Raw genomic sequence first — 25670 nt, 5'->3', positions numbered from 1 at the left:
TCCCGGCCCATCCGCTGACTCAGCCGCCGTGCGCATAACGGCTCCGACTTGGCCCACGCACCAGGTTCCTGGCACGTGACAGGTCCCATGCTGACGCAACGACCGCTGAAGCTGTTTGCTGAACGAAGCCGCAGCTACAACTCTTTGTCGCCTTTCGAGGCCAGACTCTGAGGGAGCCGAAAATGGCTCCCCCCTCCCAGAGTGAAGCACACTCCCTCCGGTCGCCTTTTTCCATAAATGACGAGCTTCCTCCCGTCCGTCCGTTCCTTTCGTCTCGTCCCTCACCCATCCCCTTCTTGCAAGTGAACCCAACCCCGTCAACATCTTGTGCGTCCAATGTTTTTGCCTCTCTTATTATTTTTGAAGAATGGTGACTTTTCCTCATGAGACTCACCATTGCTAGAAGTGTATCACACATTCCCTGTTTCCGCAAACCATGGGTCTGTTCTGAGCAGCCTGCCATGTCTGTTTCATCCCGCCATCACTTCCACCAGCCCACCAGCACTGCACGAGGAATTCTTCCGAAATACATCACGACGATGGATGTAAGTTAAGTCTATGATGGCTCCGGCCTCAATTACTGAATGCCAGCTAGATTCAACGAGGCCGACCGTTTAAACGAACGATTCGTCAGGTTTCGACCAACAGGGCTCCAATGGATCGCCGGCGAAGCAGTACAACAAGACTATTGCCCTCATATTTCTAAGCTTGCAGAGGGGGGCTTCAACAAAGTGTTTATTCTGCAAGCAAGGGATGGTCGTGAGGTGATTGCACGAATTCCCACTCCCATTGCCGGGCCTCCCCATTACACAACCGCGAGTGAGGTGGTGATGATGGACTTTTTGCGAGTTGTTCTCAAACTACCAATACCAAAGGTCTTGACATATTCAGCAACATTGGATAATCTTGTCGGAGCAGAGTACATTTTGATGGAGCGGGTGGAGGGGGAGAGTCTCTCACGATGGTTATTGCTCACAACCGACGAGGTGAAAAACGTCATGACACAAATCGCAGATATGGAGAGGAAAATTTTTGACTTCCATTTTCCTGCGTATGGAAGTTTATATTACAAGAAGGACCTTGATGGGGAAACCCAGATACCAACCATGGAAAATTTTGTTATTGGCCCTGTGTCTGCCCGGCAGTTTTGGCATGGTGAATGAAACAAAACGGAGATTGACTGTGGGCCCTGTAGGCTTTCCCCTTTCTCCATTCCCACTTTGCTCTTGGCTGTTAGAAAAAGAACTGACATGAACTGGGCTGATCATTGCCGTAGGGCTTTCACCCGTGGAGTGTGTTACCGCCGCGGCTTGCTGAGAGATGGCTGTCATTCAGCATCATGCCAAAGCTCAGCCTCGCCAGACATTCCTTCTACCAACTAATCATGACATTCATCCCTCCGAGCACAGCTCGTTACTTTCATGATTCCTACAGTTGGCGCCTCATTTAATCCGTCCGGGTTCTTCCAGCGCTCTGACACTAAGACACCCTGATTTGAGTCTGGGTAACATTTTATTGGCACCTGGGTCCACCAAAATTGTCAGTATCATTGATTGGCAGGATGCCGTGATATTCCCGCGCTTCATGCAAGCAGGTTATCCCGTGTTTTGTGAGCACGACTTCTCCCAGTCTCAAAGTCTGCAAATTCCATCTCTTCCTGATCATTTTGATGAGATGGGTATCGACGAACAGAGACAATCCAGAGCCATTTTTCGCTTAGAAGAGGCCAACCTCTACTACACAGCCGCGACAGGTGTACACAATGACCAACACATGGATGTTTTAAAACTTCCTCATCTTGGAATGCTACAGTATCTCCTTCGCCAGACAGGGTACCCTTGGGACGCAGACGTAATTAACCTACGTGCTGCATTAGTAGGAATCACGACTCCGTCGGTATGGAGCAAAATCTCCTTGGCAGTTTGTCCAGTTGTGTTTAGCGATGAAGAACGAGAGGCTGCTATAGCGGAATCGCAGGAATGGAACGAGTCCGAACAGCTATTATCCTGGGTTAGAGAGCACCTCAATGTCGACCTGGAAGGCGGGACCGACCTGGACAACTTTGAGAGGGCAGTGGAGAGCAATTGCCAGTTTCGAATGGAAATGGTTAGGCAAGCAGAGGCGGACCAACAGGAGATCTGTTGGTGTAATTGGCCGTATAAGGATAAAGAGGACAATAGCATGCCTCAAGTGATAAATGGTGTGCTGTAACATCAACTTTAATGCACTCCAGTGGTCATCTGAATATGCGAAGTGGTCCCAAAAGTGTGCCTAATGGCGGAGGATTGTATTATCTTTGTATCCATATGCCTGCTCGATCCAAGTAGCTTTGTCTGTAGATGCGACGGAGTTAGTACGGAAGTTATCAGAGAGCCTGAGAATGAGATCAATGCTTGCTGGATATGGGCTAATCTTAAGGCTTTGCCTTCCACCGACGCATACTACTACTACAGGACGCTAATAACAGAGTCTCTTGCAAGGCAGAGTGGTTTAATAAGGCTCATAAGACTGAGTGACCGAAAGTTATTCTCCATAGAGGAAAGCTTGCTGTTGCTATGTTTAGGGTCGACTTTCAGGTCAGGCTCCAAGCGCGAATCGAGTTTCCCTATTCAACCAGGAAAGATCCGCAATACGTACTTCTTACTCAGGCTCTACTGGAAACTCCTTCCCTTCTTCCTTTCGCAACTCATTCACGAGCTAGAAGTTGTCGTCGAGCGACGCACCCGATGCTTATATAGTCGCGGTGGTCCGACAACGGGGCGGCGGACGGCGGCAGTTCCCGTTCTGGGATGGCGTGACGCGCTAAACCGGACGGGGCGCGGTCACGGGGCCGGCTAAACCGCAACGGGCGGGCGGCGGCACAAACGGAAATTCTCCTTTATTCTGGCTTTCTTGTTAATATAGTTTATAACATTTCTATGTCAATATTGCTGCTGCTGCCATCCCACACACTTATTAACTAGTTAGTTAGGGACTAATTTGAGGGCTTAGTTAAACTACTCTGTATATATGAGATCAGGCACGAAGTAACTAACTACACAAAAACCGGCCCGTTGGAATATCACGTGATCCCCCTTCCAACGCCAGGCGGCCAGATGAGAACCGAATGCTTATAGCGGTGTTTATTTCACGTTTCGGGATTGAGTTAACTTCTACCTTGATTTAAAATTTCTCACAGCAATGTCGTCCGGTTTTATCTCGGCTGGCGCCACGAAGTACACTCCGGGCAATGATGAGGAGTGGCAGAGAGTCAAGAAAGAGCTCGAGGAGTCCCGGAAGCGCAAAGCAGAACAGGGGACCCAAGAAGGGGGAAAGAGCCTTTACGAAATTCTCCAGCAGAATAAAGGTGTGTAGGAATTGGGCCTGTCATTTAGGTTCCATGCGGAGCTTGTACGTATAGCTGACTGCTACTTTCATATCACTTTTGAAAATTAGCGGCAAAGCAAGAAGCATTCGAAGAATCAATCCGGCTGAAGAATCAATTTCGAGCTCTCGATGAAGATGAGGTTGAATTCTTGGACTCCTTGCTTGAGTCAACTCGTGCGAAGGAGGCGGCTGTGAAGAGGGAAACCATGGAACAATTGGAGATGTTTCACCGCCAGCGAGAGGAGGCGGAGAAGAACGCCTTTCTGGTAGAAAACAAGCTTGGTGAGCCAGGTGCTGGGTCGCATGGCGAGGAGGAGAAATGGGCGATATCGGGTAGGAAACGAAGGCGGACCAAGGATAATGATGTCCTTCCAGGGGTAAAGCTCCGAAAGTCGTCGAGCACTAGCGGCCAAATCCCTCCCCAGGAAAAGCCGAAGGCTGATAAGCCTGCCACTTTGGAGGCACACATTCCATCCAACGCTCAGCATAAAGTAGCGGACTATTCAGAGCCTCCTGAACCGAAATGCGATGCATCGCCTGCTCAGGGCAGCAGACTTGGTCTGCCAGCGGACCCTGGCACCAAAGTTGCGCCGGCAATCTCCTCCAACCTTGGGTTAGGAGCATATAGCTCCGATGATGATGACGATGATGATTGATTGAATAGCTGTCCTTAATTATTTTTACGAACGGGGGGTGTCAAGGTGGATCCGGACGCCGTATCGATAGTTCCTTGAGCTTGAAAGCTTCGCAGGAAGCATGGACGGCTGCGACGGAACAAAGGCTTCTGGGGACGTTTTCTCCTAGCGAACAAATTTCGAGGAAGACCAAAGGTACCATGCACCGGTCCGGCCCCACTCCAAATGGGTTTTAGAGGCCATATTCCGAGGCAGGCAATTGTTCCCGTACGGCGGGCATATGTTGGGTCAAATGAAATGGGGTGTGGCTGTGCGTTTCCCTCCCACTTGGAATGGTTATCATGGAGGCTGAGAAGAACATATGTAGGTATGCAAGACATAACCACATACATTATGAGCAGCGATCGTGACTGATGATCCGAAGCAATGTATGAATAGACATACATGCGCCGAAGATCAGTTTATGCAAGATTACTGGGTCATTTTTAACATATATTAAATTGTAGTGAATACTGCATTATCAGACATATATCCAATCACGGTCAATGTAGCACCATAGGGCAAGTCTTGGTCTTTCAGCTGCTAGTTCTCCAGGAAAAGACGCCGTTGTTGGTTTATAGATTTAACCATGGTTGACTTTAACAACAGTGTCCGAATCATCGAGATAAACATTAAGCCTGGGAAGAGGGAAAAATATCAGCTGCTTGCTATAATCGTTCTAACTTGGGTCTGCTGTAATGAGCATACCGATCCGGTACATAGTCCATGGTAACCGCATAACCAGGCTTGATGACACGATGCGTTTTGGGGAGGTCTTTCACTGCGAAGGACTGGCTATATTTTAGATTATAGTGTACAAGAGTTTCGGAGCTCAGATTACGCACGACATTGTCACTGACATCCTGGGTCAGCTTCTTTCCCATCAGCCTAGCGGCCCAGGCAGCTTGGTCATTCTCGTTGACTTCTGGAACGACAAGAGGCATGTTGCGAGGTAGTTGAACGTGATGGGTGCGGATGGTGAAGTACTGATGAGGGAGTTTCAGAAAAGACACCTTATTAGCTTGCGAGGGTGGGATGTTTCCTTCGGGATATAGGGCGACGTGGGATGATGAGAGAGAAAGGGACATGTGCTTTATACCCGGCTTCAAGAGATGTGCTCTGGAAATCATGGAGAGAGGAGACAGTAATGGTGGGGAGCAATGTATCCAGTTTTTCTTGATTTATTGGAGGACTTTCTTACATCATTCGCCAGCGACGATGGACCAGTTCGACAGGGGGATGATACCCTGGTCTAGGCGCCAGGATTCTCTGGCGCTACCTTGGACTTTTCTTCGTCGACCTTCGGTGGGAAGCGGAGAGATTCCTGGACGGGGAGGCGCCCTGGGAGGACAACGTCATGATTACTAATCAAAACTGATAACTGGTCGTGATCAGCTGACTTGCTCGGGCCGACCTTTTGCCGTTATTAAGGAATTATATCGGCCCGTAAAATACGATACGGGGCTTGGCAGGCTTGGCGTCCCCCCTGCATGCAGGCGTTGTTACATCTTCGTATTAGCGCAGTCAGCAGCCCATCAGCTCAGGTTACTATTAATAGCTTGTTGGCAAATCTCCACGCCGCTGGCGGGCCTGGCGAGACGAAGCGATAGCGAGCTTCCTGTCAGCTGCGGAAGAGTCGGCCGGGTGGAGCATGCAATTACGCCCATCTTCTTCAAATTTTGGTATTTGCGCCGAAATCTTCAGGTCCTGGTGGCCATCGCGTGCTTCATGCGTCAGGAAATGATCTCAATTTCTGGCGCTTGCTCGCACCAAAACATCCGTACATAGCCTCCCTGCCGGCCAGTGGGGTCGCACCCATAGGCTGGACGTTTTACCGGGTCTTCGTCCAAACATTCGGTGACGACGCGTTCACGAATAACTAATCCCTGAGAAGTGGTAGGCCATTTTATATTCCAACGGCCAGCCTATCTACCGGGCTCTTGCGGTCGAAGCCTTAAAGCGGGCATACTCCCGAGCCTTTCTCCATCCGCATGCGATTTACAACCACCACGACAGGGATTCGTCTGTTTTGGATGAGTCGCTCATTGCTCCATTCGGGTTGATTGGACGCTTTTTATCCTTCGTTCGCGCAATTGAGGCTATGTTCAATCACGCCAACATTTGAAACAGCGATGAGAGCGGAGGCCCCAACACACAAAAAAAGGTCATGATAATATCTCAATATCTTCTCCAAGGACACAAGTAAGCTCCTCTAGCTCTTCTTGCTTTCTGCTCTTTTCATGTTCCCTTCTGTGTTGTTTGTTGGCTGGACACCTTTTTTCGCCTTTGCTTTGTCTGTACGCGGCTGGATCGGGACGGCCCACTACATCAATGCCTTCAGACGATCCAAAAAGCTTCCTTTGACAGAAATTTACATTCGCTTTCAGCTCTTGTAGCTAACCTGGAATGCGCCTGCAAGAAGTGTGTGATTGATTGAATGCGTGCTGTTGTCGCATAACCAAGAGTCCCAACCATCGAAGTCGAAGCGTCTGGTCGCTGCGATATAACCTCGAAGGCGCGATGAAACTATTCTTATGGACCAATGTCTTGCTCTTTCAGACATGGGCGACGGCTCTAGAACCTCCATCCGCTCTTCCAACGCCGTGCAGGAGGAGAGTGGGGGGCACAGGCGAGATATTTCTCGGTGATTGCATTAATGACGGCCGCATTCCACGTCTTGCGAAAAGACATCCCTCCGAAGATGATAGGATATCTCACAAAGATCCGATTATTACACCTTCGCCCAGATCTCCAAGCTTCCGGAAGTTTAAGCGCAAAGAGGATCGTGGTAATCCCAAGCCAGCTGGTAACTCCAATCAAGGTGCCAGCAAAAACGCTGCTGAGAACAAAAACCCGCCTGGGAACGGAAACCCACCTGGAAATAAGAACCCTCCTGGCAATAAAAATCCTTCTCCCGACAATAACAACCCTCCTGGCAACAAAAACCCCCCTGGCAACAAAAGCCCTCCTGGGAACAAAATCCCCCCTGGCAACAAAAGCCCTCCTGGGAACAAAAACCCTCCTGGCAACAAAGGTCCGCCTTGGACAAATATTCCTGTTGGAGGACCTAATCCGGACCAAAAGGAGCCACCTTGGCGTGGCAGGCAGCGTCAGGATGAGGACGACGTTCCCGACCCTCCTGACCCCGACGGCGAGGACGGCGAGGACCACGAGGACGACGACGACGATGACAATGATGGTGACGACGATGATGCCCCTGGGAGGAAACCTATCACGACAGCTTTTAGATCGGAATCTACGAGCAGATACTCTCACACGCGACTGGACTCAACCACGGAAGAGTTAGCAACTGAAAGCTCTACCGCTGCGACGGATTCCAGCCGCTCTACCTCCACAGCGCCTGCTTCAACCACCAACACAGCCTCATCTTCATCAAGTCATTCGCGGATAACTTCTACTGACAATTCCGCACCTGCATCCACAACCTTATCCCAGGTAGCATCCACAACCACGTCCACATCCGCATCTCCTACCCCACCCCCGGAAGATGACGGAATAAACAAAGCAGGGGTTGCAGCGGGGTCTGTCTTTGGCGGTTTTGTTGTCATCGCGGTCGCTTTTCTAGGTCTATTATACTACAAGCGATGGCAAAAACACCGAGATCATAAGGAAGAAGAACGGCAGAACCGAAAATCACGATACTTAGCAATATCCGCTTCGGACAGTGGGGATTCGCAAGCAGAAACTCCCGGAAGCGGAGAGAGTTATTTAAACCGTGGGCCAAACTTCACTTGGCATCCTAATATGGCATACGCACCTGTTTCGCAACATATATCTCCTGGGAACAAGGACGATTTCCAACCCCTTACTCCCGATATGCCCCGTGCCACAAGTGGTCGCTTTTATTCCTCTATGGCGACAGATGACGATCAGCAGCGGCTTTCCTTGTCGACTAATCCAGCATCCAGCGGGCCTTACCCACCCCCTGGGGCCTTACAAAGACCAGTCTCCATGGAAAGTTCTCTTCATCGGCCGCATAACTTCGATACCCATGGCGTAGGTCGTAGCCATTCTATTGAGCGCAAGCCACTGCCCCCAGCAGGAGCACCGTCCACCGAGCTACCCATTGTCATGGAACTTCCTCCCGATAACCCACCAACACCACCATCCTCGGAAATGCCGTCAAGTGGACCTTCTTCAGCAACACGCAGCACTCGTCGAGCTTCGCGCAGCAGTATTTCCACTGTTAACCAACATATGAACTATCGTACTTCCCAATATTCCCCTGTCAGTAGCATCTCGCCTGTAGATACTGGCCAAGCGAGTCAAACTTACGACATTATGCAGCACGTCGATCAAGCCGAAAATTTTCCAAACACCTTGCATGCCAATCAGCCGCCGCGGTCGGATGGTTATGGAGTCTATCCGTACCCAGGCACATAGCCCGTCACGAGCGAAAAGAGAAAAGAATAACAAACCTACACATTGCCACTTTGTATGACATATATTTTAATTATTCCTTCTTAGTATTATCTTTTTCTTTTTCCTTTTATTTTTTAGTTCTCAAACTTTGTTCTTTTTTGGATATTAAATGGATTTGCATGACACTTTTAAGAGATACCAATTTTGTCTTTTCTCTGGCCTGTCCATTTTTACCGCAGTTTTTTTATTATTGTTATTATTATCATCAGGGGAAATTTCTATGAACAGAGCAAAGAAGTACACAGAAAGAGTTTGACTTCAGCCGGAGAGCGAGAAACACAGGGAGACGCTCCTCTTCTATAGCTAGGCAGAATAACATGCAAACTACACCTTCATGTCCCTGGGACCAATATGTTAATTAATATAATATCGGAATCAAAAAAGGTTTATTCGTTTGCAAGTAAAGAAATCAGAATACCCCCGATTACGTTACAAATGAAGATGCCGGACTATGTGCGACCCAAATCCGTACGTCCCTCAACCCTACCTGGTTGAACCAAAGCTATACAAAACCAGAGCAAAAAGACAAGACAAGAAAGGTAACCATTTAAAACAGCCCATTGACGAGGCCGAAAATCATGGGCGTTAAAACACGCGAAGAAATCAAATCCGTCACCCACCCATGCATGCTTAAAATAATGTTGGATTGGGAAGGGAAAAAAAAAAAAAAAGGGGGGGGGGTTACAAAAGCTAGAGAAATTCAACGTCTTAAACTCCTCAGACATCTCTCCATCCTCTTCCCACGCTCTTTCTCTCGAACAAGCGTAGTTCTAACAAACTCCCTGATTGCTTGCTTGCCCATCTTCCCCCTCCAATCCGTCCACCCAGCCAGCTCTCCCACAACTACGTCTTTATTCCACGCAATCTCTTTCCCGACTTGCTCCACTTCCACGTTCAACTCTAAAATCTTCTGTTCTTGCTCTCGGACCGAGCGTTGTCGAGATTCTTCTAAGCCGGGAAAATTGAATTTGCGTGGGACAGAGTTGGATGCGAGGGTGGAGTGACAGCGCGCTAAAGACCGGGTGGAGGAATTAAGCCTGGATACGAGCATTCCAGGGCGGGAGAGGGACTCTAACATTGCGCTTGTTGTAGTATGTAAGGATGTTAGGGCCGTAAGGTACTGAGTCAACGGAGAAGAGTCGAGAGACGAAGAAGTATAGCAAGCAGCAAAACGATTAACGGCGTCTATATACGAATGGGGAAGGGCATTTGTGGGAGGCTGTAGAGAAGAAATGGCGTAGGCACACATGGATATTGCTTCTGTGAAGTCTATAGATGCATTGTGAAGCTTATATCCACGTCGAATTATGCTTCGAGTGTGATTGCTGACTGCACGGACGGCATCTTGCGCATGGCCCACAATCTGCTCAACGTCGCGGATATCTTCTGCCGTGACAGGTTGGTATTCATCCGCTATCCTTTCTACCAGCACAGCAGCCTTCCGATGCGATCTCTCACTTAGCATTTCTGTTTGTATCTCGGGCATGAGGAAGAATTCCCAGAGTAGTTCATGTGTCGAAAATGTGGGGTGCGCAAGTAAGATTTTCATGAGCCTATCCAGACGCTCTTGAACTTCGTGGAGCACAGCGCGTGAGGGCTTTGAATACATCTGTAATGGAGAACGAAATGGCGGAACATCGGGAATGTATGAAGCAGGGTGTTCGATCCTCAGAAACTTAATAAGATTCTCGAAATCCGCCAGACCACGGCGGGAAGTCGTTACCGTGAAAGTGATCATCTTTCGGGACTGATCTTGTTCAGAGGGGGATGGAGGATTAGGTGCACCGGATTTGATGATGAACCGAGTGCTACCATCTTCGACAAACACTGATCGAACGACAGCGGTTATGCGGCCAGAAGAATCGACGGAAGAGGGTGGTGGATTGGAAAATAAGATAAGATCATCAATTCTATTACGAACCTCGTCGTCTTTTGCAAGTTCAACTGCAGTTAATCCGCGAGACTCCCGAAGATGAGGGTCAACTCGTGGATCTGCGAAAAGAATCCGAACTAGGTCGACACGTCCATACTTGCTCGCCACCATCAGGGGGGTAAATCGTTTGTCATTAGTCGCGTTAGGATCACAGTCGCATTCACATAGGATCCTATGAAGAATCTGGGGGTCGCTAACGACATGCAGGAGGGTGTTTCCTTTAGCATCCACGTGATCATCAAGTCTCAAAGGATCTCCATCCCCTTGAGAATCTCGGGCCACAGTCAAAGCTTCGTTAACCATGATGTTGTAATCCGGGTGATCATAGGATCTGCAGAGTGCAAAAAGAGGAGTTTGACCGTGTTTATCTCTTTTTTTCCAAGGAAGTGCAGCGCCAATGCGAGACATCAATGCAGGAACACTGAAAAGATAATGTGCAACCGTTCTTCCTCGAGCATCCGCCTTAGCAAAGTAAGTTCTAACGTCATCAGGATGCGCATGTTGAAAGATAAAAGCTAGGATAACGTCCACAATCTCGGTGTGCGCGAGTTGTACTGCGGCGCTCAACAACGTTGTGCCATCGCTGTTGACATCTTCCAGTATACTTTGGATTGGATAATATTCCTCCAAGCTCAAGAGGTATTTTAAGGACTCAGGCTGGCAGGCTTCGACGGCCATCATTGGGATCGAATCTCCCGCCGGATCTTGCGTTTTTGTTAAGATTAAAACAGATGTGTCGCCTTCCATATGGCTTGTCGCAGAACCAAAAGTGGTTGAGCGAGAAAGAAAGGAAAAGTTGGAGGTTTCGGACACGCTTCCAACGTCCATAGAAACCCTTTTAAGAATACGGGGTTGAGTCTTTGGTGGAGAGCTTGGTGTCCACGTCTGAAACGGAAAAACGTGTGCTAGACGGGGCGTTTCTGGAACTCTGGGAATATCTATGGGCTCTCTTGTAACATGTGGAGATATACGACCGTTAGTTGCAAGCTCCATGGTTGATGGACCCTGCGCATCCTCCACGCCATAAATGTCCAGTTGAGACGAATGTTCCTGTTCTCCGTTACCAATGCTGTCTTCAGATAAGCTTTCCTGACTTTCCGGCTCCAGAATGGCCTTCATATCAGGCACTTTGCCTGACTTGGTAGCACACCAGAGACGCCGGTTCTTTGCGCTGGCCTTTCTGAGCCCGCGGGAGTCATGTCGGAGGTACGTCAATACTGCCTCGAATGTACTCAAAGCGTACCCAGATTCGCCGCTCTCGACATCATCCATATAAATAAAATGTTGCATATATGAGAGTCTGGCTTGGAGGTGACGGACCTGCGATCTGATGACCACTACTAGTAGTAATGAAACCAAAATATCGGCGTTGATTGTCAGAACTGACGGTTTCTTTTCGACGACATCACCGTCTTCAGAATCGGGTTTATACTCGAGGGTAACGGTTTTTATTGTTGTGAGAAGTATTTTCAGCATCTCTTGGGGACATGTGGAGTCAACCATTTTTCGAAACTCGTCGACACCCCTTCCAAGGCGATGAATAAGTTCTTCTTTTCCCTTTCGACCTCCTTCTATGGGGATACCGACCTGGGACACGTCAATACTCTCCATCTGTCGAATACGTATATCCAATTCCGTATCTTCGGTTTTGCGGCACCCGCATATTCTCGGGAAGAGAAGGGAGTCGTGAACCTGCTCAGTCACATAGCGCTCTATCAGCCGTTCTACCATGGGTCCGGTGAGATTTGTTGTAGCTCCTAGAAGAGACAGCTGCTGCCTGTCTACTAGGCGGAAAAGGTCAATTGCCGCCGTGACCGCCGTTTCTAGAGCACGCCTCATGAGGTCCTCGTCGTCTTCAAAATACTCCAGTGAGTTGAAAGGCAGCGTCTTTTGGGTGCATGATGAAGTGCTTCGAATCGATGCTGTCTCGTCCACATTATCGGCTTCATTTTCGGAGTTCATGGATGAAAAGCGTGACGGAGGAGGTGGCAACGGTTTTCCGAGCTCCTTTCCAAACTCACGAAATAGTCGCTCCAGTCCGGGTTGCATCTGCCTGGCGATCATTGGAAAGTTTGCGAGCAATTCTCCAAATGACTGAACGTCTTTCCGGGCAAATTCCAGGCTGCCACTGTCGTATCCCGGCGAAGAATTCAAGGACTCTGGATATTGTGAAGGGAAGCCAGGTACAGCTGCTTGAACGATTCCCCCTGGATCGTAGATTCCGAGCAGCGGTTTGGAGATGTAGTATATTAACCATGGCTGCGACTCGCTGCCCGGAACGTAGTAAAGAATATCGGAGAGCAGGATTGCCTGGTTCAAATTCTTGAAACCTGCAAGTCTTGTCAGCCACACCAACTGGGCCTCAAATTTAAAAACGCAAAACTAAAGGTTACTTCTTTTGCGGTACCTTTGTTACTGAATACCATCGACTCCCGGATGGCTACAGTGCGGCCGTTTGCGGTGGTCATTTGCCTAGCCTTTCCCCTGGCGTCCCGTGGCCCTGAAAGGGCATCTTTTGCCGACGTTGAAGCGGGAATGCGCAAGACATGGCTACCCAGAAACTCTTCGGAATGAACGAGGTCAATGTAGGGGGTATTAGAATCTCGATCGCGAGCGTTGACGAGGGATTCGGTGGTAGGCACCAGTAAGATCTAAAGCGGACATCAGCAAGATATATGCCATGGAGTATGCTGGCGGGAGAAGCGGACATGGTTCTGGACCGGAATGCATTGCGACGGGAGCACGCTGCGGAAAAAAGCGCGAAGAAAGGGATTTAGAGGGGGCATCCAAACGACATCGGAAGGCCCGGCGGGCAAGCTCCGCCGTTCGTAGAGCTTTGGCGCAAGTGTAACTCAGGACAATCTCGTGGGGCTTTCGATGCCTAGCGGTGGTATCTCGGAGTTCGAAGGGCCGTCAAAAAGCTTGGGCCTGGAGGCAGCAGTGATGGGGACAAACGGTGAATGGACGGGGCTGAAGGAACAGAATCTCTGGGCTTTTTTGGCTTGGACGAAGCTGATACAATAGGACAGGCACTCTGGCAGCGAGGAAAGCAGCTGTCTTCATTGATTCCGCGTGTTTCTTCCCAGTGGGATCCTGGTTCTGATGTTCCCTGTCGCTGGAGCTTCAATCAGAGTTGGGGTTTATCGATAACAGCTTCACGTGATTGATTCTATGGCTGCAGGACCGCAAACAAACGCCCGCGCAGACAGGACGGCAGCACATTAGAGGAGATGTCAGGAGAAAAGCAAAGAACTCCAAATGGTGATTGGATTGCAACAATGAGAACCACTCTAATATACATATAATGATGCAGAAAGGTCGCTGGCAGCAGAGGACAATTCCAGCAAATGAGGTCAGTGAAATGGAACCAGCATGATCAACCCAATCTCCGCACTCTTGGGCTTCTCGTGCCGCCGAATTTCAACCTGGTGGCATCGGTCACCCGTACTACTTTTTCCCGTATCTTCTTTCCCTCCGGGCCCAACAGCACTTTAGTAAATGCCTCGCGCCCCGGTCCGAACCCTCTGAGGACAACTTCCAACTGCCTGATGTCCATTAAAAAGCCCCGTTCTTGAATCTTTGCCATCATGTAGGAGCAGAGCTGGTGGGCCGGATCGTAGCCGCCGCGGTGAGACTTGCGGAAGCCAATAGTACCGCAGCTTATGGACATCATTGGGTCGCGGTTGGGCCTTGTTAAGGTCAAATGTGTGTTGTGTTTATGGGCATAAACGTGGAGGTGATGAGGAAGGCTCATGCCGTAGGGATTCGACAGCGCCTCCGCAATTTTCGCTGTGACGTCCTCCGTATTCAATTCAAGCGGGTTGGCCTTTGTGTCTTCGGATAGTTTGCCCAGCGCTGAGCGGCCCGTTGGAGGTTCATTTTGGTTTGGTGTATCGGCGTTTCGTGAAGGGGCTGTTGAGGAGAAGGATCTGAACATCGAAGAAGAATATGGATTTTGCTGCTGCAAGAAAGGCCGCATCAAGGCAGCGGACAGCCGCTTGACCACCGGGTGGTTCATCGCGGCGGAGGGACAATTCAATTCGGCGGCTGAAGCAAGGCAAGAGAGCGCCGGCTCTCCGGCAGGCTGCGACTGAGCACTCGAACCGACTCTATGGGGCTTAGAGGTGAAGTGGATAGCGCAATCGAAGGCGGGTGCAGGAGAATTCGACGGGTCGTGTCGCTTCGTCTTTCCTGGCCGGCCGATTTGGCTTGAGCTTCGGCGTCAGTCTTTTCGGTCTTGGCGCTCGGGGCAAAAAAGTCAAAAGTGTTGATTCAGGCAGATCCTCTTTTTTTCCCTTTCACCCATCACCACCGCCTCCTGCTCCCACGGCTGTTGAGGCCGCCAGCGATTATCACTTCTGCCTCTGCCGCAGGCTATTATTTGGACTGTATCGGTCTGTTGCTTTACTTTCATAGTATTGGCCATTGCCAGAGGTTCCCATTCGGTACCTGAGTGTCGCAGCTGCATTCTCGATAGAGCATGATTGTCGCAGGGAAATTGGTGTCGCCAGGCGCCGGCCGGACGGCCTTTCTTCGAGGCCATATTACTTCTACGAGTGTTACATCCGGAAGAGCGCCAGTCCTCCGATCCTTGACGCAGACACGCTTGCTGAGCCGCTCCCGCCTAGAGCGACCACCGACCAATGCTTTTCAATCTTATAGTCCTATCCTCCCCGTCTTCTCTCAGGCTTCTCCCTTCCAGATCAATTTAATAAGAGTTCTCCTTCCTGCTAAAAGAGCTTTCCAGACATCAAATCTCCGCCGGCAACAGCAGCAGGAGAAGTCAGAAACAGGAAAAACCACGAGTGAATCAGCGAGCCAGGAATCGGCTGAAAGTGGTGGTCAGAAAAATGAAGAGGCAGGTGAGAAGGAGACCAAGAAGGAAAAGGAGGCTCCTCCCCCGCCACCCCCTCATGGCGACAAGACTCCCTGGCAGGTGTTCACGGAAACATTAAGGTCTGAATTCAAAGCGTCGAAGGAGTGGAACGAGTCCACAAAGGCCCTAGCTTCCTCTGCAAATCAATTCACAGAGAGTGAATCGGTTCGAAGGGCACGCGCTGCGTACCAGGCTGCTTCCGATGCTGCTTCTTCTACAACGTCCTCTGCTCTGAAACAGACGGGCCGAGCGCTTGGAAAGGGAGCAGCCTGGACTTGGGACACGTCAGTAGTTAAGGGCCTCCGGAAGGGTGTCACTGCTACCGGTAAAGGTATCGAGAAGGTTACTAAGCCGGTCCGCGACACTAAGGCCTACAAAGAGATGAAAGAGGTCATAGATGATGGTAGCAGCTCTCGCTATGGAGGCTGGGTTGAAAAGGAAGAGCGAAGGAAGCAAAGAGAATTAAGAGAACTTAGAGATGTGAAGGAGGGCAAACTTCACAAAGTGGAACCAATGGAAGAGGACCCCAAGTAAGTCACCAGAGTATATGGGACAGGAGTTCAAATACTGACAGCTTGCTAGCGCTGGCACAAATATAACTGTCCATAAAGATGCCGCCTGGAAGGAATCCTGGCGTGAATTCAGGGATTCCAGCCGCATCATGCAACAATACTTTAATCTCAAAAATACCTACAATGAATCTGAGAATCCTTTAATTTCCACCGCCCGCAGCATATCTGACCGCGTGGCGGGCTTCTTCGCCGAGAACGAAACCGCAATGGTGATCAAGAAATTTCGCCAGATGGATCCCAACTTCCAGATCGAACCATTCTTGCGCGAGATGCGAGAGTATATACTCCCCGAAGTTTTAGATGCCTACGTCAAGGGTGATGCTGAGACCCTTAAGCTTTGGCTATCCGATGCGCAATTCCATGTGTACGCAGCTCTGGCAAAACAATATACCACTGCAGGCCTAAAATCAGATGGCCGTATCCTTGATATTCGCCATGTGGACATCTCCCATGCGCGGATGTTGGAGCCGGGGGACATTCCTGTTTTCATCGTGACTTGCCGAACTCAGGAGGTGCATGTTTATCGCAACGCCAAAACGAACGAGCTCGCTGCCGGTATGGAAGATAAAGTCCAATTAGTGACTTATGCAATCGGCGTGACCAGAATTCCGGAAGACGTTAATAATCCAGAAACCAGAGGTTGGAGAATGATTGAGCTTCAAAAGTCCGGCCGGGACTATATATGATCGAAGTCCCAATTTTCATCTCTTTCAATAAAAATAAAAGAAGCGAATGTCGTTTATTCTTTCCAGGTCCCATCTTTGCCCTTCCTGCACGGTTAATCCCTGCTTGTTTTAGTACTATTATGTCGATTCCCTTTCTTTGTCCTGCATAGCCCTGGCCTTTGGAGCTATTCCCGTCCTCGATGTACACTATTATTTGGAGTCCATATAGATCATGATCTGGTGGGATAAATGCCTTTTCTTTTCATTTCTTTCCGTTGTCTCCTTCGATGCGTGGGCGCCTGTGACTTGCACCGGTTTTTCTTCCCATATGGTTGCAAAGGGGTTGGATTTGTCAGTTTACGAGATGCGTCATCCTCTCTTCTCATGGATATTCACTGTAAATACAAGCAAGCTTTTAGGGCCTGCGGTCTGGAAAATAATAAGATTGTCTCTCTTCAGCTTGAGCCTCTTGAAAATGCCGATGGTGACATACTTATAGATTATAGTGGTAGCGGTATTCTTCGAGACATCTGTCCATCAACAAACGTCGCTTCTGGTACAACTTGACAAGTGTAAATGATCTTGAAATAGAACGCCCAAACCCCCAAGGCCATGGCACGTCACTTATAACGGCCGTCGATACGTGTGTCTCCAAGGAGAAACAAAGTGCAACCATTATTAGAAGTAATACAATTATTGCCCTCTTCCAGCACCTCTTCCACCACCCATGAGATTGCGAGCCCTGGGGTATGACCGGTTAACAGAAGCCCATGGATCTTAGAGGTTATAAAACTTACATTTCAGCAATGTTCGGATCATTCATCAGGCTCGACATATCGGGAAGACCGCCTTGACCGCCACCGAAATTCTCAGCCATCTGTCTCAAGCGTGGGTTGCTCATAAGGTTGTTTAACATGTCCGGATTGCTCATAATATTCTGTGCCATGCTGGCAAACATCGGATTGTTCATTATGGAGCTAAGGTCAGGCATGCCACCGCCCGCACCGCCGCCAGCCCCACCACCTCCGAGCATGCTAGCAAGGGACGAGAGGTCAGGCATGCCGCCAGCACCGCGTGTGGAGCCGGCCGCATCATCAACATCTTCTGCAGGCGGCTCATTATCCTTCTTCTCCATTTCTTCAATCCGCTTCCTAGCGGTCTCCAGGCCCTTTTTCATACCCTCGCTCCCACCGTTGCCCTCAGCTTCAATGCCTTTCTCGTAGGCTTCAGCGGCACCTTTCGCATCACCAAGCGCAAATTTGGCAAGGCCCAGCCTGCTCCAGGCCTTTACGTATTTCGGATCAGCAGCCACAGCCACCTCAGCGTCTTCCACGGCTCTTGCATGGTTTCCAGAAGCAGAGAGGGCAGCGGCACGGTTGGACAGATAAATCGGGTTTGCAGGGGCAATTTCAAGTGCTTTAGTGTAGAAGGAGATGGCCCCAATATAGTCTCTACGAGCCATTGCCGCATTGCCCTCTGACTTCAATCTATCCGATTCCTCGGTAGGCGCACCTGGGGTTGGTTTAGAGGCAGCAGGTTTTGATTCACTACCGGCATCTTTGCTAGGCTTAGCGGCAGTGCCTTTGCCCTTAAGCTTTTCATACACTGTATAAATGCTCAAAAGCGACTGGCCTCCTAGGGCGTCCTGCGTGGCGGCCTTGTTTGAAGGGTCGACCTTGAAGGCGTCGGCGATGCATGACTGGGCAATCTCCATTGACTCGGCATCCTCGGCGGAGAGAGTACCATCTTTGGCACTTGTGCTAAGAAAATCTATTATGGCCAAGGCCAGTTTTTTCTTTGATTCTGTGAGGGCCTGGGAGGGATCTGTTAGCAACGATGCTGGGTGACAGGGCTCATCGCGGGGTAAGCATCATGAGAAACACGGGACCGTCGGGAGAAGAAGGGCGAGTACCATCTTTTAAACAGGGAATGTAAACTTGGTGTAGCTCTGCGACTGGATTCCAAGTTGAAAGAATAGCAGATCGCAAAGAGTCGAAGAACAGGAGTTAGCCCTCGGGACGTCGAGAAGCTGGCGATTTCGCCATGGAGCTGGGATGATCACATGACAGAGCAGTTCTCCCTTCAAGACTTCCGCTATCGTCGCAAAAAAAAAGCCATCGACACAACGGCGAGGAGCACCGAACGGACAATTATCGAAGCTTCGTCTCCACAATGGTATCGGCTCCTAAAGATGATCCAATGTGATTGGTATTTTAAACTCATCTACAATCACGACCAGCAATGTACTGGCCACATGGAGTACCTAGAATCTATGCGGTCAATGGCCCGGGCATTGAATTGCCGGAAGTGGATGGCAGCGCAGCTCAAGATGAGAATACCACGGACGGCCCTCCCGAGGAGCAGCTAAGAACGGGGGATCAAGGGGAGCGGGCAGCCGATGCTGAGCAGGAAGGATGGGCGAACGAACCCATAACGGGTTTATGTGTCTCCAAGAACGGCCTTTATTTTGCGACAATGTCCCAGTCCTCCCTTGCGATCTGGCAGACCAAGGTATGCCGTTTCCTTGCTTATCTGTGTTTTCCAATATTAACTGATCCGCAGCCCACTGCAGTCATCGCTGCAGTGAAACGCTCGTCACGCTCTCTGAAAAACTATGGCCCAAATGTGTCCCTCCTGCTACGGCCAGATGCTGCCATTGTTGTCGTTCAGACTCTTAACGGATACCTCATCACGTATTCCATCGCGGTCTCCTCGAATTCCCATGCCTACCAGCATCGTTTTATGCATACCCAGCCAAGGCGTCACCAACAGGTCTCAGCAGACGATGCACAGGGCATTCGGGAGGCGAGCATCCGGTTTAGAGTAGTCATCAAGGTCGACGCTGGAATAAGCAAGGCACTTGCTCTCGATAATGAGTTGATGGTGGCTACTGTGAAACCTGCAGCAATCCAGTCCATCCGGTGGACCCCGGATAAAAATGGACATCAGACCACAACCGAGCTGTTGCACCGCATCCCATGGCTTTCCAAGAAGACCGCCGTTGTGGATATGGTATATGACCGTGCAATGAATTTGCTATTATGGATTACGAGTGAGGGACAAGCCTACGCTGTGCAGCATAGCGTCGAAGAATCTCAGGATGGCAATCCGCCCAAATCCATCTTCAAGGGTCACAGGTTTCACACCCCGGAGAATGACGGCCAGAAGGCGGTACAAGTTGCTGTAAATGCGAGATTCTCTCTTCTTGCAGTTAGCTGTGTTAATGGCGACATTCTTATATATTTAGCCCGAGACTACATGGGAAACATCCCTCTGTCCCACAAACTTGCTCTTCCTGCATCTTCGGCTTCCTTGGGTGCCATATCTTTCATGGGCTATTCTCCTGATGGCTATTGCTTATTTGCAGGATATATGCACGGCTGGACAACATGGAGTGTGTTCGGAAAACCGGGAGGTAACAGCTTTGCTGCAGATTCCTCACTGGCTTTGAGAAACGGTGAAGCATGGTTGGCCGGTGTCTCCATGGGTGCATGGATAGGTTATGGTTCGGATATTCTTTTAACGTCCAACAATGACAGACGATTGTGGATCCTTGAGTTCGCAAGGAGTGCTTTGACTGGATGCTTCTCATCCGCAAACCTTGCCCGCGGGCTATTACAAACTGGCACCGAGATAATTCTATATCGTGGCCATGATTTGCCCGACTTGACTACTATATCGGGGAAAGATTCGCTATGGCACCATGCGCAGTATCCTCCACGCTACGTTCATTCACAATGGCCAATTCGATCGTCTTGTGTGTCCCAAGATGGAAGATACGTGGCCATTGCCGGGAGGCGGGGCCTTGCGCACTACAGTGTCCAAAGCAATAGATGGAAAATTTTTGACGATCCAAGACAGGAAGATTCCTTTGCTGTCCAAGGTGGCATGTGCTGGTATGGCCATATCTTGATTGCTGCAGTCGAATGCAATGCTGCATATGAGGTGATACGTCCACTCCATCGATCCTCATTCCGTGCTAACCTTTTTAGCTCCGAATGTACTCTCGTGAGCTTTCACTAAACGGCTCTTCTGTTCTGTATACCGAAGCCCTCCCGTCACCGGCGGTGTTCATCGGTCCTTCTGGCGAGGACTCTTTGCTAGTTTACACCTACGAGAACATTCTTTATCACTACGTTATAAATACGACAGGGACGAGAATTAGCCTTGTTCAGGTCGGCCAAATAGCTTTTCATGGAATTGTTCGGGCGCCTACCCGTGTGCGCGCTATTAGCTGGGTTTTACCTGAGGATCAGCTCCGTGAGTACTGTGTTGCAATTCTCATCTGTGGCCTGCCATTTAACTTTTCAACGCCTAGGAAATGGAGATCCTTCGCAAGATGTTGCCGTGGCTTCAGTTCTTTTCCTGGTAGACGGGAAACTGGTTTTGCTACAGCCAACCGTCTCTGAAGGAGAGTTGAAATATGATATGCGTATTGTAGTACATGATGTCGAATATTACATATTGATGCGGGATCAACTTTCTTTCAATTTTGCACCACCAGGAGATGAATCTTTACCGCCAAGTCCTTCAGCAGTTTCCGCTTTGAATAGTATCCAGTCTGATATCTCTTTGCGAGATTCATTGTGGGTGTTTGGTGGCAAGGATTTACTTGTTTGGACCGACGTCCAGGATGTGATCCGACCGAAAGGGCCATCCAGCGAAATCTCGAAGCCGCTCCCAATTCCTATTGATTTTTATCCATTATCAATTCTTCTTAATAAAGGCATTATTCTCGGAATTGAGCCCGAGATTACCCAACGGCGAGACGTTACATTTACTTTGCATCGATTTGCGATCCGAGTATGTTTGGATTTGTATCCCCAGGCATTGAATTTTCGCTAATAACTTTCCAGAGCCAATTATTTTTGCCATATATCCTTCAATATAACCTGTCTCAATTTGATACCCCTTCAGCCTTTTCTATCTGTCACCATTTCTCTCACCTATCATATTTCCCCCACGCCTTAGAGATACTCTTACACCATGTATTAGATGAAGAAGTTGATAATCCACGCGGCAACGATCCGTCACAAGGGGGCCTGTTGCTTCCTGCCGTCCTATCGTTCTTACAGGCTGGGAACCCTCCAGAATTATATCTGGACATTCTCGTCCAATGTATCCGGAAAACGGAGCTACGTTCATGGCGGACACTGTTCGCCCATCTGCCTCCGCCGAGTGAACTATTCGAACAAGCGCTAAAATTTAACTCTCTCAAGACAGCTGGAGGTTATTTACTCGTGCTACAAGCGTTTGATGACTCCGAAGATGAAAACAACGACGAGAAGATCGAAGAATCAGCAATTCGATTGTTGCGGCTAGCTTCACATAAGGGAGATTGGGAGTTGTGCGGTGAACTTGCTCGCTTCCTGATGGCTCTAGATAGCTCAGGAAATATGCTTAGACGTGCTGTCGTCAAGGTTGGATTGCGTGGGGATCAGCTTTCACTGCCGAGAGTGAACGCCAACGGCGTACCAACCCAGGAGCTGAAAGGGTTAAATTTAAACATAGCATCACCGAGATCTAGCCCGCTGTTCCCGAATGACAGCGGGAGTGGCCCATAAGCAATGTCTGATATTGTTCACGTTGGAATCCAATGCTGGACAAGTAGATGGTTTGCGGACAAATTCAACCTAATGGCAGAATTTATAACTTCCCTCACGAAAATACTCGATGATGACTTTTCGCTAGTAAATAGTCTTCCTCCCTATGACTCCCCTCGTACCCCGGCTTCGGGGTATCTCAACCCTTTCTGCGCGTCTTCTAGTTCGCGCACACGTTTGATAATGTCATTATACCGCAGTTCAGGCTCAAATTAATCATAAGTGCAAGCTATGGGTGTGTAAACGTCGAGTAAACCCCATACGCCAAAACCAGCATAACTTCGAGGGAAAAACAACTTAGAACAGGAAAAGAGAGTAGGGAGGCCCGGAAGCAGAATGAAGAAAAATCAAAAAGAAAGACAATCCTTCAATCAAACTGCAAATTCCACAAGCCATCACCAAGATAATGGCCCTCATCCATCACCACACCCTTCGCCTTCTTCTTCATCTCCTCCGTACCCATCTTCAACTCCCCCACAAGACAGATCTCCTCCTTCCCCTCCGCCGTGACCGCAACGACCTGCCCCGCCTCCAGCTCTTTGTCACCAGGGTTATTCGCGGGATCGGGCAATCTCCCGCCAGCAGATGTGAGGCCGGGAGCCATCAGAGTGGCGCCGGAGAGGACGAAGCGGATCGCGCCTCTGTCGATTCCGATAGTCGGCAGGGCGTTTGGAAAGGCGTGGAGCACACGGAGGTGAGGGATCAGGGGGCTGTCGAGGGATTGGAAGAAGATTGGGTGTGAGTCGCTGAGGTACAGGGTGACTCGATCGGGTCTAAGAGGTCAAGTTCAAAATAGTTAACCATTGATGGAAGTTGTATATCAAGAAGGGGAAACCGGAGACAAGCAGGTTAGTTAGGAGAAAGAGGGAGGGAGGGTGTGTATACAGTTTCACGGCTTCTAACGGCGCTTTTTTTGGCATCACTTCATCGATGTATGGTTCGAAACCGGGATAGGTTTCAAGGAACTTGTTTCGGAGAGATCGTTGCACGGACGACTTGACTTTGGAGCGCGCCCCGGGGGATATACTACAATTGTCGGGTTAGCATACGGATTTAGATGTGTGACTTCTACCAAGGACGATATATATATGAATATTTCGTGTCTAAAATCCCATAAGATATTGAAAAATAGCTTATATCCATGCATCACTTGGGCTGTTCGCGCGCACGTAGAGGATGGCGGGGTAGAGAGGACGTGATTTTAAGGATTTCTCTGGTAGGATACGCACTCTTTTTTGAACATTTTTGTCGCAATTTGACAGAACAGATGTGTACGGATATGTATTCGAGTGCACAGCCAAGGAATCGATTTGGATGAGGCGCGCTGGAGGTTGAGAAATATCTCCTGGCTCCCTGCGGACCTGCGGGGAGGCTGCCATCCTGATTAGGGCTTTCTGTTCACATGATCTTATCAATTCTACGCAGCGATACACCCAAGAAACACACGAAGATCAGAGAGATGTGGACGCTATCAAATCCTATTCGTTTATCATGGATCGTATTAATTTCTAATTCGAAATGCCGAATTTTCGTATTAACTCAAAAAAGGGTTTGTACTCTATATCGGAAATAGGTTTCCAATCTAACCCTTGGCGGCCCCGGCCTTGATCAAGATGATATCCCCATCTTCGACGACATAATCTTTACCCTTTGTCAGCACCTTGCCGGCAGCCTTGACAGCTGCTTCGTCACCATGCTCCTTCAATACATTGTAATTAAAAACAATGCACTGGATAAAAGTCTTTTCGAAATCTTTGGTTCCATCAGCACGAAGTTCAAACGAACCATGGAGGGAAGGGAAGCAAAATACCTGAATGGATAACACCAGCGGCCTGTGGAGCCTTAGTTCCTTTTCGAATGGTCCATTGTCTTACTTCATCAGCTCCAGTGGTGAAAAAGCTACCCAGGTTAAGCGCTTGACGCATGGTCACAATGATCTTAGGCAAAGCCGACTTAGTGCCGAGCTTCTTGCATTCTTCCTCGGCGGCGGCATCACTTTCAAAGCGAGTCAACCGCTCTTCAAAAGCTACAGAGAGAGGAATAATTGGATCTCCTTCAGAGTTCTTCTTAATCCACTCCGCAACCTTCGGGATATATTTGTTCTTTTGTCGAATATAGTCTTTCTCGCTGAGATTGATAAGATATACAACAGGCTTAGCAGTCAGGAGGAAGAGAGGATTGATGACCTCGACCTATTGTCACACATGTTAGTAACCATGTGGCCTCACATCTAAATTCGCGTTGGGAATAGATGGTATAAAACAGGCAAATTATCAGGGTTGGACTTCATCTCAGGATGTTCTCAACGTGAAAATAAACGAGAACATTCGACGAGCTGGGATTATATCGAGCTTATAGCTCTTATTCATCATAATAGCCAGTATTGGGAGCAAAAAATAAATTACAAAAAAAAAAAAAATAAAATAAAAGGGATAATTAATAACATACCTCTTTGGGAGACCAGTCACCCTTTCTAATATCTTTTCCGTCTTTCAGGAACTGTAGGATCTTAGCGACAGTAGCTTCCTCTTCTTTTAATTTCTTCATTTCCAAGCTCTGTCCACCTCTTCTCGTCTGCTTGGACAAGGCCTCTAAAGCCTTCTCAACGAACTCAATATCCTTAATCCGGAGCTCTTCACTGATAATTTCCAGGTCTCGTACGGGGTCAACATCTCCCTCGACGTGGATAATTTCAGCATCATCAAAGCATCGGACAACTTGGAATATGGCATCGACTGCTCGGATATGTGACAAAAAGGCATTGCCGAGACCAGCACCGGTGGAAGCACCACGCGTTAGGCCGGCGATGTCATATACTGTCAAGTTTGCAGGAACCTGAGACTTGGGTTTATAATGCTCACAGAGCCAGTCGTAGCGTTCATCGGGAACAATGACACGAGCCTCTTCAGGGTCGATTGTGGCATATGGAAAGTTTGCAGGGTTACCTAACGAGCATTTTGTGATAGCCTGGAAAAGCGTCGATTTACCGACGTTCGCTAGACCAACCTGCAGACGATCGAAAGGTTAGTACATCGAAATCCACCGAGCCACAAGGTGGCTGAGAAAGTGAAGTCAAAAAGAAGACGAACAGAGTCGAAGAACAGACAATGCGATTGAGTCCGCACGTACGATACCGCTTTTCAGGTTGTTTCCAGGACGGCCCAGAGGGACTTTCTCCTCCTTAACTTGCTTCTTGGGGGGCATTTTCTTCTTCTTGCTGGCGTAAGTGCGAAAGACTATGCAGTGAGTGGAGAGTGTGATGCGTGGACCTTTGGAGGAGGTAGCCCTTAGGTGAAAAGCAGGACCAGCTGCGACCTGTGAAAATGAAGAGTAGAAAGAAGAGAAGGATATGCGAGATATTGTGAAGGACGACACGATGACAAGACCCAATGGGGTCAATAGGCGTGATGACCGGGAAAAAAAGAGGGTAGAGGCGGAGAGGGAGGGGAGGGGCAGAAGTGGTGGTGGTTGTAGTGGTGGTGTGGAAAATGCAGGATGTTTTGGTTGGGCAGGTTGCAGATGAAATTTTTTTTTTCTT

The 25670-nt window shown here is 49.1% G+C and overlaps 12 protein-coding genes across 12 annotated transcripts; 6 read left to right on the top strand and 6 right to left on the bottom strand.

Annotated features, from left to right (window-relative positions):
* Positions 1 to 830: 830 nt before the first annotated feature.
* D8B26_007334 (uncharacterized protein) lies at positions 831 to 1163 on the top strand (the record flags this gene model as incomplete). The annotated part of the gene is made up of 1 exon (XM_066125509.1): positions 831 to 1163. The coding sequence occupies one exon, from the start codon at positions 831 to 833 to the stop codon at positions 1161 to 1163; it is 333 nt and encodes a 110-aa protein (XP_065981592.1).
* A 421-nt stretch (positions 1164 to 1584) lies between these two features.
* D8B26_007333 (uncharacterized protein) lies at positions 1585 to 2211 on the top strand (the record flags this gene model as incomplete). Its single annotated transcript, XM_003072147.2, has 1 exon — positions 1585 to 2211. The coding sequence occupies one exon, from the start codon at positions 1585 to 1587 to the stop codon at positions 2209 to 2211; it is 627 nt and encodes a 208-aa protein (XP_003072193.2).
* A 773-nt stretch (positions 2212 to 2984) lies between these two features.
* D8B26_007332 (uncharacterized protein) lies at positions 2985 to 4022 on the top strand (the record flags this gene model as incomplete). Its single annotated transcript, XM_003072146.2, has 2 exons — positions 2985 to 3346; positions 3436 to 4022. Exons 1-2 carry the CDS (start codon positions 3181 to 3183, stop codon positions 4020 to 4022), a joined length of 753 nt encoding a protein of 250 aa, XP_003072192.1. The 5' UTR covers positions 2985 to 3180.
* Positions 4023 to 4094: 72 nt separating this feature from the next.
* On the bottom strand, positions 4095 to 5344 carry D8B26_007331 (uncharacterized protein). The gene is made up of 3 exons (XM_066125508.1): positions 4901 to 5344; positions 4749 to 4831; positions 4095 to 4678 (listed from the first exon to the last, which is right to left on the bottom strand). Exons 1-3 carry the CDS (start codon positions 5168 to 5170, stop codon positions 4624 to 4626), a joined length of 408 nt encoding a protein of 135 aa, XP_065981591.1. The 5' UTR covers positions 5171 to 5344; the 3' UTR covers positions 4095 to 4623.
* Positions 5345 to 5679: 335 nt separating this feature from the next.
* On the top strand, positions 5680 to 8498 carry D8B26_007330 (uncharacterized protein). The gene is made up of 2 exons (XM_066125507.1): positions 5680 to 6242; positions 6460 to 8498. Exon 2 carries the CDS (start codon positions 6561 to 6563, stop codon positions 8442 to 8444), a length of 1884 nt encoding a protein of 627 aa, XP_065981590.1. The 5' UTR covers positions 5680 to 6242; positions 6460 to 6560; the 3' UTR covers positions 8445 to 8498.
* Positions 8499 to 8932: 434 nt separating this feature from the next.
* D8B26_007329 (uncharacterized protein) lies at positions 8933 to 13202 on the bottom strand (the record flags this gene model as incomplete). The annotated part of the gene is made up of 4 exons (XM_066125506.1): positions 8933 to 8985; positions 9207 to 12746; positions 12824 to 13067; positions 13125 to 13202. 4 exons carry the CDS (start codon positions 13200 to 13202, stop codon positions 8933 to 8935), a joined length of 3915 nt encoding a protein of 1304 aa, XP_065981589.1.
* A 467-nt stretch (positions 13203 to 13669) lies between these two features.
* Positions 13670 to 14466, bottom strand: D8B26_007328 (mitochondrial 37S ribosomal protein uS11m). The gene has a single exon (XM_003072142.2). It carries the CDS (start codon positions 14432 to 14434, stop codon positions 13793 to 13795), a length of 642 nt encoding a protein of 213 aa, XP_003072188.1. The 5' UTR covers positions 14435 to 14466; the 3' UTR covers positions 13670 to 13792.
* A 276-nt stretch (positions 14467 to 14742) lies between these two features.
* TIM44 (protein translocase subunit) lies at positions 14743 to 16649 on the top strand. Its single transcript, XM_003072141.2, has 2 exons — positions 14743 to 15822; positions 15875 to 16649. Exons 1-2 carry the CDS (start codon positions 14897 to 14899, stop codon positions 16548 to 16550), a joined length of 1602 nt encoding a protein of 533 aa, XP_003072187.1. The 5' UTR covers positions 14743 to 14896; the 3' UTR covers positions 16551 to 16649.
* A 377-nt stretch (positions 16650 to 17026) lies between these two features.
* D8B26_007326 (uncharacterized protein) lies at positions 17027 to 18526 on the bottom strand. Its single transcript, XM_003072140.2, has 3 exons — positions 18442 to 18526; positions 17327 to 18342; positions 17027 to 17271 (listed from the first exon to the last, which is right to left on the bottom strand). The coding sequence occupies exons 1-3, from the start codon at positions 18442 to 18444 to the stop codon at positions 17223 to 17225; spliced, it is 1068 nt and encodes a 355-aa protein (XP_003072186.2). The 5' UTR covers positions 18445 to 18526; the 3' UTR covers positions 17027 to 17222.
* A 244-nt stretch (positions 18527 to 18770) lies between these two features.
* On the top strand, positions 18771 to 22101 carry D8B26_007325 (uncharacterized protein; the record flags this gene model as incomplete). Its single annotated transcript, XM_066125505.1, has 4 exons — positions 18771 to 20474; positions 20522 to 20789; positions 20848 to 21332; positions 21386 to 22101. The coding sequence occupies 4 exons, from the start codon at positions 18771 to 18773 to the stop codon at positions 22091 to 22093; spliced, it is 3165 nt and encodes a 1054-aa protein (XP_065981588.1). The 3' UTR covers positions 22094 to 22101.
* Positions 22102 to 22113: 12 nt separating this feature from the next.
* On the bottom strand, positions 22114 to 23478 carry TMA20 (translation machinery-associated protein 20). The gene is made up of 3 exons (XM_003072138.2): positions 23362 to 23478; positions 23018 to 23158; positions 22114 to 22905 (listed from the first exon to the last, which is right to left on the bottom strand). Exons 1-3 carry the CDS (start codon positions 23373 to 23375, stop codon positions 22500 to 22502), a joined length of 561 nt encoding a protein of 186 aa, XP_003072184.1. The 5' UTR covers positions 23376 to 23478; the 3' UTR covers positions 22114 to 22499.
* A 115-nt stretch (positions 23479 to 23593) lies between these two features.
* D8B26_007323 (uncharacterized protein) lies at positions 23594 to 25637 on the bottom strand. The gene is made up of 4 exons (XM_003072137.2): positions 25262 to 25637; positions 24581 to 25138; positions 23943 to 24324; positions 23594 to 23884 (listed from the first exon to the last, which is right to left on the bottom strand). Exons 1-4 carry the CDS (start codon positions 25334 to 25336, stop codon positions 23715 to 23717), a joined length of 1185 nt encoding a protein of 394 aa, XP_003072183.1. The 5' UTR covers positions 25337 to 25637; the 3' UTR covers positions 23594 to 23714.
* Between the last annotated feature and the right edge of the window lie 33 nt (positions 25638 to 25670).

This window comes from Coccidioides posadasii, chromosome 4 (assembly GCF_018416015.2).
Source record: "Coccidioides posadasii str. Silveira chromosome 4, complete sequence".
Lineage (NCBI taxonomy): Eukaryota > Fungi > Ascomycota > Eurotiomycetes > Onygenales > Onygenaceae > Coccidioides > Coccidioides posadasii.
This window is presented reverse-complemented; position numbering and strand designations above follow the sequence as displayed.